Below are 13,150 nucleotides of genomic sequence, written 5' to 3'. Positions count from 1 at the left end.
CATTATAAAAGTTGCTTTAAACATGAAACATGATTAATACATCAAAACAAGTTACTTAAAAGGATGTTTACATGACTCCTGTCCACAGGGTCACCGCCTCTCCCACTGTAGATCAAACCCGAATATATTTCTCATTCCACCTCGGTCTACAATCAACACTGTGCAGTATCCTGGGATAAAGTTCAACACAATACCGGCACCAGATCTCGGTACAAATCAATTCCTGCCACTCAAGCATAGACCCCGATTCCCCGGAATGTACTGGGTCAAACTCAAGACTGATGGTGGCCTTGCTTGTCCTTTAGTCAGTCAGTGTCCTTTATTTAACCAGGAGATGAAGTTAACCCATTCAGACGCATAGAACAACATGGCCTCTCCCCTGAGCCATGTAGGTTCCCATTAACAGATGGGAAGTCTGACCCAGGCTACTTATCATGCCGCAGGAGAGAGGTACAATGAAGGACCATGAGGTGTTGTTACAGTTCATGGAGATAAGACAGGATGATTACAGTGTTGAGCCAGTCCTCTTTGGTCATACATGACAACAGATTCAGTTCCACAGTCGTGTACATTGTGTCATCCAAAATCCTACAGGAATGCATAATGACAGATTGGAAACAGTGTTTCAATAAAACAATCCAACTCGATGCATTTGTATTGAAAAAGAAAAATAGGTTTGACCCTTTCTGGCAATAAAACCGGTGTTAAGATGTTCACCAAAACATTTTGCAAGTAATTATGTCCACATTAACTCCACGTACTTGTGGTGAACATGCAAACAAAAATATGCTCCGATAATATTTATTGATAGTTAATTTGTGCGTGTTGATATTCAGTCCAAGTAATAGATGCATCGCTGCAGCAATTGGTGTTCAAGGCCGAATAGCGTTTAATTAACACTGTGTGGAACACATTTGTTTGTGTTCTTGAAATATCTGTCCAGAATACGAAGCCTAAGCATGTAAGCCCATTACACTGGTTTACACCATTATGGTAACGATACCCTAATACATGTGCAATTATTTTTATTATTATTTAATCCCACATCATCGTACCCTCATAGCGAATGCTGCAAGAATACGAGAACTCATTTCCTATCACCCGCTGATATCAAATGAGTGTATGGTCTTGGTGAGATATTTAAATCGGGTCCCACTGAATAGTCAATTAGCCTCTGCCCGTGTTTGTCATTATTTATGCACTTGTGTAATATTATTAACGATATTTTACGCGATAGAATCTGAATGGTCCAATTTATTACATCCCAATAAAATGTTCTTATTTTACAGTGAAAATGACATGTAGGCTTGCATCTTCTGCCACTTTATAGTTAATATTGGTCACTGAAGAACAAAAACTCAAGAACATGTTTGGTCATATGCGTATCCAGCGGTGGGGATGTAAATGCAGATTGGCTACCGCAATGTCTCGTGGTTTGGGGTCCTGAGTAGCAAGGGTCTTGTGCAGGTTGTACATGATAAGGTAGCACTCATTACACACAAAGTGCTTGCCACAAATGAACCATAATACATTGCTGATATCGTCAAGGAGCATAAACCATCAAGCGAACTCCGGCTGTCCTCGCAGCGGCTTTTGTGCATCCCAGACACGGCTGCGTCTGCAGCCGTGTCTGGGATGCACTTCATATTAGGAAGCCACGAGAGCTTTGCACTTTTTTACATCTAGATTGAAAACTAATTTATTTATAGCTGCTTTTTGTATTTAGTTTGTTGTCCTTCCCCCCGCACCTCCGATTAGCACGATTGGCTATGTTCGATGCGAAAGAAGTTCAACACACACGTACATACGTTGCAGACGGTGCTGCAGGATGTGTCAGCCACGGCGCTCACGCGAGAATTCATCTCCGCTCCTGGTCTTGCACCGTCGCATTGCCTTCCTGTCGTTCTAGTCGGGTGGGATTTAAGATCGTGTTGCTCGTATCTAAGACCGTGCGAGGGCCTGCTCCACTTTATATTCAATCAGCAGGGCCCTTAACGAATCTGCCGCTGATGCCCTTCGCATTACGTGTGTGTGTGTGTTTTACTTGCCAATTTGTTCAAATGAATAGAATAATTGAAATGCTATTGTAAATAAAACACGAGTATACATGCACAAGAGAATAACATCAACTAAAGGAGCATACATTTAAAAAATAAAGCCTGGATAAATAAATGTCCCACACTACCTTTCCATAGACATACGTCAAGCGGTTTCTATATATTTACTGTAAATTGAGTAGATTTATTTTAGAACTGGTTTTCATGTGTCATTAGTGCTGATTTATACATTCACAGAGGTTGCATCAGAGCAGATAAAAACAATGTGAACGAAGGAGTTCAAGTGGTTTGCTGCTCAAATAAGCATTGAGACGGTGCTCCTCTCTCGTTCAGATGCATGAGGCAGTGGTGGAAATTCCACATTCCTATGGCATGGGTGAGTGTATCCATAGCACCTGAATTTTTATATCATGACATAAAGGTTTGCTGTGCTGCTTTATACGAGTGTGTGTGTGTTTATACGCATAGGTAGGGCAATAATGTTTTACTTAATGTTTGTATACAGTATATATAGTGTGTCTGTATTTACGTGTTGTATAATGTACACTGTATTCATAAGTTTGTGCCTGTGCTTTTTGGACAACTAGGTAAACAAAAGTCTCAAGACCACCCCATAAAAAATGTTTCCAATTACATACAGGTTAGAATGGCAATATCGATTCTTGTAATTAGTTAAATGAACTAATAACGGCAGGATAAAGTGCTAATCTATGTCATGTATGATTATTTTGTGCTGTAGAAGATCCTCAGAATGGATCATGGAAAATGGATTATTAACTAGTTAAAGTCCTGTATCTGGTGTTAAAGCCAAAATAAGGATTTATGTTTTATCCTGCAAAGGAAGTAGTTTTTGCAATTCAGATTAAGCGACTTTCATCGCATGCACATGCAGAGTTCACGTTTTTGCGTTGCGCACAGATCTATGCTTGTATAAATTCATGAGCCCATAGACTTCAGCTCTGGATTTTTATTAATGGTAAGCATTTAATAAATTGTGCACGTTACATTGATGTACGACAACAAAACGTGTTACCTAAATAAAAATTAAAAACCTCAGGAACATCTGTTTGGAATACACTTTTAAATGAGCGCATACCTGTTTCATTTTATCGACACCTCTATTTTTATTTCATGATTGATATCTTTAAAAAAAAATCCCGGTTCTTCTTCGCAAATGCCTCTGACAAACAACCGATAATCAAGCGAAATTATTTGGAATTGCGCGGCTGCTTGTTCTGTAGAAATTAATGAACCTACCCGCAGAAAGCTTCATTGCAAACAGATGTACTTTGATACAATGTTAAGCAAACCTGACAGGACTTTTGAAGTTGCTTCCCTTACCATTTTGCTTTGCTTTGTTTTTGGACGCTTCAAACGAGCACTTCAGCAAATCTGAGCCCCCGTCGTCCTTTGTAGTACAAATGTTTGGCTTTCTGCGCTTCTGAGGAGCGTCTGGTCGTGGTGACAAAGGCTTTGAAGGGTGCGGGATTCACGCGCGTCCTGACTGTAGCAAGGCCCCTCTAAAACCCACTGCACGCCTTTGTAGTATGGGCTTTTTGTGTGTGTGTGCCGGTAATGGGTGAGGCTCACCTCGGCAGGCAGCCGGCACGGACACACTCTGAACAGCGCCGAGATTGTGTAAACTTCAGGCGGGCGAGCGAGCGGGCGCAGCAAGCGCGTGCGAGGAAGAGAAAAAGGCTCGCTCTCGTCCGACATCATAGGCCCTCTTGTTCACGCTGTTTTAGCCTGTGGGATGTGCTGCTCCTGACGAGAAGGTGGCGTGCTTCCCATTCAACAGAGGCGGCGTTACACCTGTGCGCGCATCTCAGAGTCAAAGGGATTTCCTGCTCAGATCAGCATTGAGGCGGTGCTCATTTTCCATTCACAGCCATGAGCAAGTGGTTCAAATTCCACATTCATATGGCAGGGGCAAGTCTTGTCTTGCCTTCCCGAGGCAAACAACTGTTGACATTCCCAAGAAGCAATACTTGTTTGATCGACCCCGGGGCAGTGACGGACCAAGTCAAAAAACCAAATAGGATTTTGAGCTTGCAACCATTCCGATTGCGAGCCACACGCTCTCCCACCGAGCCACAGTGTGGTTCATATGCTGTATACACAAAACGTGAAGGGAGCAGTGGCACGATGGTGAGCATTGCACTTCAGTGCCACACCACCTGGATTTATTGCTGGGCGCTCATGGAAATTGTTTTTTTCATCCACATTTAGAAACATGCATTGAGAGTATTTGGCTGCTATAAATTTGCACGTGATAAGCCACTTCGTTGAGCTATCATTTGTGGCAAGGTCACTTATGAAAAAAAGAGCTATTGAGCTCAGTGGGCCTTACCTGGTCAAAAAAAAATAGTTTAGTTTAAATGAATACCTGGTGGAGTATTGGTCATTATTGCTCAGGCTGGTGCTCAGTTTTCTCTTGCCTCAGTATGGGATACAAGGTGGCTCATGGTACAGGACGCCGTAGTCTAGGGATCTCGACACTGTTTGTGTGCGGTTGCGAGTCGGTGTGTACCCAGCGATCCAAACGCTTGACTGTGTCAGCGTTTTGTGTTGTTTTCTGCCTGACGCCTGAACCGATTAAATTCTGCCTTAGGCACTGGAAATGCGCAAGTGAGGTAAACAATTGAAATAAATTATGCATCACTGAAGGAAGTGTAGAGACACTTTACTGGATATAGATATACAATATAATAGCGCACATCAAATACCGTACACACACAGATTTGTCATAATACGGAACGTTATTATGCAGTATGCAGTTAGTTATTCGCTCACAAGTGGCCAGTCACCTTCTTAACACTCTTCTATCACTATTACCACGGTTACAATTCCTGTGAACTTCACTCATTGATTTCTCCTCCGATGTTGACGATACCAGGCTGTTTCACCTCATCCATTGCGGGTCACATCAACACACTAACGCTCTCACCACCCACTCACCACACTGCAGGTCACAGAAACGCACTAACGCACTCACCATTCACTCACCACACTGCAGGTAACAGGAACATACTATGCACTCACGCACTCACCACCCACTCACCACACTTCAGATCACAGCAACACACTAACGCACTCACACACTCACCATTCATTCACCACACTTCAGATCACAGCAACACAATAACGCACTCACCACACACTCACCACCCACTCACCACACTACAGGTCCCCTCACTTCTCTCTCTGCTCCACTGTTTGAATTCCCTCCTCCATCAAAGCCCTTCAAATAATAACCTCGCTCAAAAATCAAGAAACGTATTACACTCTTTATCTGTTACAACGCTGACGATTGTGCTGGTTGTTACTGGCCGCTTGACACTTTGGGCCGTGAAGCCTGGTACTCAGCAACTGCGTGAATAAACAAGCCACAAAAACGAGCAGAAAAGTAAGTTTTGCCGGTGACTGGGCGTGACCCGCTTGTGACCTCACGTAACAACAGCATGCGCTACTGCTGCTGCTGCCACCACCGCGTGCTGCAGATGTGCTGTCGTCGCTGCACCCCACGTCCTTCCTGGGCGAGCACGAGGGCCTGGGCCGCGGCGGCGCTCACGAGTCGTCGCGCTCCTCCGACGGCAAGCTCTCCCTCGCCGTGGGGATCAACCACTGCCTCAATGAGAGGGTACGCACCGCACCACCCCCCCCCCCCACTCCTTGCTTGCCCCACCAGGGTCAAGGACCAACTGCGGCCGCCGCTGAGCGTCTTTTGAGGTCGGCATGACGCGTGAGGGGGTGGTGTAGCCAGCATCACACCTGGCCTACTCGCTCCACACAAAAGCACAGGGCCCCCATATTTATCGTTATAAACTGTATATAGGGTTGCTAGCTTTTCCATGGGGCAAAGCCGCAACATATTTCCCAGCCAGCCTAGGTCTGTTATCAATACTGTGCAGTCCACTGCAATGAAATCCAACAGCACACCAGTACCGGATCTCGCTATGAATCAATTCCGGCGGCCCAAACACAGATGCCAATTCCTGGACTGTCCAGACAGGTGGCAACCACTAAAGGTGGCGTGGCACATTAGGGGCGGTGTGACCAGAACCACACCCGGCTGCCTTTGTCACCCGAGTTCTGATTTATGCATGCTGCAACAAGTACTAATTTAGGTTAATCCAGTGCAGGGCCGAGGATAGGTTTCATGATCAAAGTTATCATTGAACCAGGAGAGAACCGGAGAGACAAGGACAGTCTCATTCGCAAGAGTAATTTGTGTCACCAAAATGACAGGCTGAGATATCGCTTGCTTCTAATGTTATCCATGGCTAGGAATTGAACCTCGGTCACCTGGATAGTGGTGTTGTGTGAAAATCACTGTGCCACCACCGCACATGTACACATAAAAATGAGATAAAAGCCCCCTCTCTACGTTGGGGCATGCACGCAAGCATTGTCACCTGCAATGACGTTTCCTTAAAGCATTCAGAACATTGAAGGAAGAAACTTATGTGGCTATTTGATTTGCACAATAAAAAAATGCACGTTTTAAAACTCTTACCCGGATTCCAAATTGGTCATCATGGGTTTGTTCGAGATGTGTCATTTGCACAAAGCATTAGAACGTGCATTCAGCAAAGGCAAATAATGGACACTGGATTAAATAGCTGTTATTGAAAGCAGGTGGCTGCATGCTGAGATGTGTTGTCTTTTGTGAGCAAAACCGTAGGAACAATACGGATTTTTAAGCAGGCATTTGTATTGGTGTGTTTCCCAATACCGTTTGTAATTTAGTTCGTGGGTACATTATGAAGCTGAGAGTTGAGTAATTGAAACGTACATGGTAGGCCTTGTGAATGTGTATTTTCAGCAACGTACTGCAGTTAAACAAGTATATGTTTTTATATTAGAGCTCGTAATTATTTAAAATAATATTATGACAACACATACGAGCATTTGACAAACCATACACTGTACACCTATGCATGTGTAAAACAGAGAACATTAATTTCCCTTTGTGCTTCTAGCTGTTTTTCTTGTTAAAAGCAAGAAACATACTTTTTTGAAAATCACAGACAATCTGGACAGGTGTACGGGAGTGCGTGATTAGTCGTTGTATTTATGAAACGTTGGTGTATTCATATTTATTTGAAACATTACTGAGAAAGCTAAAAAAACATACCATGCAACTGATATTGGCCGAACATCCCAATGCTGACTAATTAGCTGCAAATTACTCAATTGGGATCGGACACCAGCAGCAGCAACATCACCCCCCGACTGCGAACACTTGAAAAGACCCTCCTGGAAAAGAGTGATGACACTCACAGAGACGTTCCTGGGTAAACGAGCAGAATAATTATGTCATTATAAAAATAATTGCAATGCATGCGACGGCAGCAACTGTTGGGCAAAAAATTCACCGATTCGCCAGCATCGGACTCCCAATGAAACAATCCGCTGGCTGGTGCGGGGAACCCAGCATGCACAACGACAGCTCCGTTCCTACGACCTGCCCGTGGCAGTGATTTGAGAGTGATAGCTTTTTGATGTCTACTGTTCACTAGTTGTCAACAGTTTGGTCACAAATGTGAGCTGTTTTCTTTATTATTAGTATCATACTGGATGAACGGCTTAGCAAAAGATGCACTTAAATGGAGCTACATGCACACCGCCGGCTTATATAGAATGTATTCCAGCTGTAACGTGTACATGAACCGGCGGTGTGCACCATTGAATTAATTAATTGTCCCATTATATTCTACTGCGCACGATGGAAGCGATACGTTCAGAAGCTGATTGTCAATGCCGTAGTGCGCTTGCCACGAGAGTGCTTCAGGAGAGAGAGTTCGTATAGTTTTGATGTTCCTCCTCCCTAGAAGGAGCACAGACTGCAGTGGCTCAATGTGTGGTCCATAGTTTGATTTTATGTATCACACAACATTGCAATTGTTGACCGTGTTTCTCAAGAAAAGCATCGGTGAGTTGTAAGACACTTTTTTTCAGGAGGGTCCTGTCAAGTCTTCGCAGTTGGAAGGCGATGTTGCCACTTAGTTATCCCAATTGAGTCATTTTCAGGTGATATTTAAGCATTGGAATCTTTGCTGTGGGTGGAAATTGGTGAACCCAGAGGAAACCCATGCAGAACAGGGAAAGACAATACTAACACTCATAAAGACCCCCAGTGCTGATGTTCTGAAAAAATAGCCTTACCTGGGGGGAGAAAAGTCAATAAATTAAGACTTATATTTACAAACAGTACTCAAATAAGGCTGAGTCAACCTAGGAGAGGCCCAAGACCAGTTCAAATATTCAGCACTACCATATTATATGGGCACGAGTGGGAATCGAACTCAAGTCGCCCAGTTCATAGCACAGTGCGCTAACCTCTGCACTACCGCTGCCCACCGCTCACTCTCACACTCTCGCACCGGGCAGAACAGGAGGAAAACATGCTAACTCAATGCAGAAAGACACCCGAATTGGGAATTCAACCCAGGACATTGTGCCACCCTCTTTCCCACATTGCACTTTAATGTGATACAAGTTCATCAAACGTTTAAATTATATTTCCTGCACAATGGCACTAACAAAGGTGTAAAAACCTGAAGGTGACTTCAAACTTTGCAACTGTTCAATGCTACACTTGTGTGACCTGACAGTGCATAGTAATATCTTACACAGTTAATGAGGAAACATACATTTCACACTAATTATTAAATTTGTAAACTTATGGAAAGAATAACTAATCAAGCCTGAGCATCATATTTAAATTATAAACATTTTGTGCATGTTAAGTGAAGGTATGAACTTATATCAGATGATGAGATCAGCTAGCCTGCGGTAATGTTATCACACAGAGCACCTTTCACAATCCAAATTTATTGTAATATAGACAAATGCATCGATGTATTTCAGTTGACGTGCTGCTATACTTGAGCAAGTGAACACACTTAGTATTGTGGGACTACGTGCGTCATGCAGTCTCACACCGTGTATCATAAACAAGTCTATTTCAAGAGACATTAAACACAACGTGGGCATTAAAGGCAGCAGGGTGGCGCAGTGGTAACAACCCCGTGCCTCACAGCAACAAGTTCCTGGTTTTGATTCCCCACTCGGGTGCCTCTCTGTGAGGAATCTGTGTGATTCTCCCCCTGCTCTGAATGGGATTCCTCTAGGCTCTCCGCTTTCCTCCCATAGCTAAAAACAAACCACACAGAATGTAACCAGTATCGGCCAAACATCACACACACAACAGCAACAACAACACCGCCTGCTCCCCACCCCATCATGAAAACCTGGTAGGACCCTCCTGTAGGAGAGGCGTGAGGCCTTTGCTGGGTAAACAAGCGTTGTATTACATGAATAAATAAATAACGATCCATAACTGCTTGGTGCTGTGGTTACACCAGCAATATTATTAATCACCAATTTGCTTTCCACGTCTCTTGGAAGAGACTCGCATAGAACACACTGTGAGACTGCGGGACACGGGCAGTAACACAATCCTCAGTGCGGTTCCATGCTGCATGTTAACATCTTCAATGCTGGATGTTAATGAGCGCCACGGTGGCACGATGTTAACTACCTCGCCTGGTATGTACGCAGTCATCGGTTCTATTCCGACCCTGGCGCCTGTATATTTAGAGTTTACATATCCCTGTGGTCGCGTCAATTTTCTCCGGGTTTTTCCCTCAACATTTAGAATCAATGTGCGTTTAGAGTATTTGGCTGCTATAGTTTCCGCATGATGATGAGCCACTAGAGCTATCATTTGTGAAAGTCAGGTCGCTTCTGAAAAATATCTATATAACTTAGTGGGCCTTACTTGGTAAAATAAGAAAAATAGTTTAGTTTTAATGTAATAATACTCTAGAGACGGCTTGTGGAATCGGTCCTTTTATTTGCTTTTCTCAGTTCACAAGCACTCCCCGTTGCTGTCAGGCAACGGGAAGTGGGCAGACAGATCGCAAGAGACGCACCGCCACGTGGCACTCGGAGCCCCGCTTTCTCTCTCTTCATTCCTTGTCTGACCACGTGTCCCTCGGCTCTTCCCTTATTTAATGCCTGGGTCACGTGGTACGCTCCAGCCAATCCTTAATAGCCTGCGCTGAATGTTCCAGATTCCTCCATCAACTCCCGGGACCACGCCCCTGACTTGTCTTCTCATTGGCTGAGACCAAGAGCAGCAGAACCAATCATCCTAGCTGACATCCCTCGATCACGCCAGGGCCATGCTCCCAGGCTCTCCCCCCATTGGCTGTAGAGCAGGACCGGCAGAGCCAATCACCACGTGAGCCGGACATAGGCTCTCATTACATTAACATGTGGCATCGATAGGGTGCAATTGTCATCTGATGATACAAATGAGTTTGAAAGTTGTTGTTGATGAGTCGACACTGACACAGCCTCTGTGAGTGTATCCGAAGCATCACACCTGTAGGGGCCGTGTGCTCCCCCCCCTCCCCTCACCACAACCATGAGCCTAAGCCCATGCAGACGCCCCTCCCGTGGACGTTTCTACTCTGGTCTCCACGTTCATTTATGAGGTGCTCTGCCCATAGCCAGGTCCAAGGCACGCAGAGGCGGATCTAGACGCTTGCTCCTCCCCACTGCTCTGCACCACTGCGGGCACGATCCCCCCCCCCCGGCTCGTCTCCCAAAGCGTACACGGTGACGCTTGCTCTGTTAGAATAAGTGCCATTAAGGTAACCTTTACCACTGGGGTGGTTATTTTCCGTGACAAATATAATTCCAACCCAGTTGAATTGTAGTCGATTTTAACTCGATGAATAAGGCCCTAAATTGTGTTTGTGACTCTTCAGGGTTACCTTTGTAAATCAACTGCCAGTAGTCTAGAAGTCTTCACGGCCCGTTAAGATCTCGTGACTCGTGCCACAAACCCCTTACAGCCAATGGGTATTCAGCGTAGTGCCGAGGGTCATCCGAGTCATGTGCGGTGACACCAGCATGCTCGCCCTGCCGTCACACCGAGCCGACCAGGGGCACTCTCTCATCACACAAACTCCCATGTGTGTATGTGTGTTCTCACGACCAACACCAGTGATGGTTATCTGATCCAGTTCTGGGCCTCCCCTAGGTTGACTCTGCCTCAAATTAGTACCTGCTGCAGTAGGTAAACATAACCACTGGGATGACAAAGGCAACTGGGCGTGGTGTTGGCCACCCACCCCCTCGTGTACCGTGCCGGCCTTCATAGGTGGTCGCTACCAGCACTTGCCCCTTACAGTCTGTACAGGTCATACGGCGGGTCTTTATCTTTGAGACAGTTGCTCTGCGCTATTGCGATGTGCGGAATGTTCTTAAGAACAATGATGATGAAGCAGTGTCAGCAATGGTAACATCATCACCAGCAGCAGCGTTTAATTATCATACTCAAATTCATCATCGTCATCTTCACTTTCGTCAACTCCATTATTGACATCATCATCAGCATCGACATCTTTTTATCGCATTCTTTGATCTCGATCAGCTATATCATTTTCACATTGTGAGTGAGCCTCGATTCTGCTGCTTTTCTGAAAAGCTTCGTGCATCAAACACATGCTGCTGCTAGAAAGTTTGCGTACAAATGCAGGAAAATAATTTGCGGAATGGAGACATCGATCGTGTACAAGGATCCACGCGCAGAATCGGCCGTGCTTCTGACTGCACGAGCCACGCCGCCCTCGACGCACGACCGTCGGCGATCCCCCTCGCCATGACAAAGTTTCCACAATTTTGTGAAACGTTTTGTTGGCTTTACCCTGGCCCCACCTCACTCTTGGGCCATAATTGTGCCACGAGAAGTGACGCTATGGGTACTTCTTGTGCACAATCTGCTGCTCACAAATTCAAGAATTCTGAATTTTCCGATGTACGAATGAGGTGGTGAAGTTTGCCAAAAGGTGTGGAAACGATGGCCAAAATAGCTGCATGAATCAGGCCCCTTGTGTCTCAACAGAAAACATTGTTTAGAAAAAAAATTGCTTGACTGCTTTGAAAACATTTTATTTTTACTCCAAAGTTTTTATAATTATTATTGTTAGTATTATTCATTTGCTTTCTAGATTATGAATGAACATTCTCATTACATTCATTTTAACCAAATCCAGGTTAAACCCACAATGTATCTAAATCAGTGGTTCTTAACCTTTACTGCAGCCTTGCACCCCTTTGGTTCGCAATAGTAAATCATGTATAATGTTAATAAATACATAGGAGGTTTAATGAAACAAAGTAGTTGTACTTACGTGCCCGTGCTGAATTTGCAGTTTCGATGATTTACCTTCTAAAAATAATCTGACCATGTCTCGCACCCCAGTGCAGCTCGCACCCTCAGGAGTTGTGTGCACCCCAAGTTAAGAACCACTGGTCTCAATGATTACGTGAATAATGGTTAGTTTTCTATTGCCTCATTCACGAAAATTGCATCTTACAGTCACTGAGAAACCACAGCCAAGTTGGAAAGCAGCCAGGCGGCGAGCCAGCACAACCAATAACTGCCCAAGCTCTGCATTTCTCTATATCTGAAGAAGTTTTCAGCGAATTAATGAGTATTTATAGACACCGGGGAAAATCGGAGCGGCCGGAGAAACCAGGTGATGTGAGCAGGCAACACTGTATCCATGGGACCTTTTTTGCCAGTATCATTTTTTTTAAAATAAGAATATGTGGTGGTCTTTCTGGCAATCAAACATGAGGTGTTAAGATGTTACAACATCAAACAGAACGTCTTGCAAGGCATCAAGTCCGCATTAACCACACGTACTTGTGACGCATTGTCTTTTAAAATGATTGGCTTACACCAGAGACAGCAGCCTTCTTCATGGCGTTGTATCACCGGTATCAGAGCAGAGAACAACGCCGAAAGGCGAAGAGTACACAGACAATGTTTTATTGCCAGAAAGGGTAAAACTTATTCTTATTTTCAACACTCTATCCCATTGAGAAGTGACCGATGACATTCGTCCACGCTTTGCTGAACCGTGTTCTCATAGCAAGCCAGGATCTGGTACCTCAACACCCACGGGAAGGGAGTATTGCAACATTTGTGTGATCCACCAACCCTTGCTTCCACAGTGATGGATTACAGGCCACGTGCATAGCCACTACTGACCAACCAATGGTATTCA

General features: G+C 44.7%; 1 protein-coding gene across 6 annotated transcripts in view; it reads left to right on the top strand.

Moving 5' to 3' along the window:
• Positions 1-13,150, top strand: part of LOC144933765 (transcription factor Sox-5-like) — a 298,948-nt gene that overhangs the window by 245,754 nt on the left and 40,044 nt on the right. For all 6 annotated transcript variants that reach the window (XM_078858849.1, XM_078858848.1, XM_078858847.1 and 3 more), the window contains exon 11: positions 5,558-5,697. In XM_078858849.1, the coding sequence (XP_078714975.1) occupies positions 5,558-5,697 (140 nt within the window). The remainder of the gene's footprint in view (positions 1-5,557; positions 5,698-13,150) is intronic.

The sequence above is a fragment of the Lampetra fluviatilis genome, chromosome 8 (genome assembly GCF_964198595.1).
Source record: "Lampetra fluviatilis chromosome 8, kcLamFluv1.1, whole genome shotgun sequence".
In the NCBI taxonomy this organism is placed as follows: Eukaryota; Metazoa; Chordata; class Hyperoartia; order Petromyzontiformes; family Petromyzontidae; genus Lampetra; species Lampetra fluviatilis.
The sequence above is the reverse complement of the archived record's forward strand: the minus strand, read 5'-3'. Positions and strand labels throughout refer to the sequence as shown.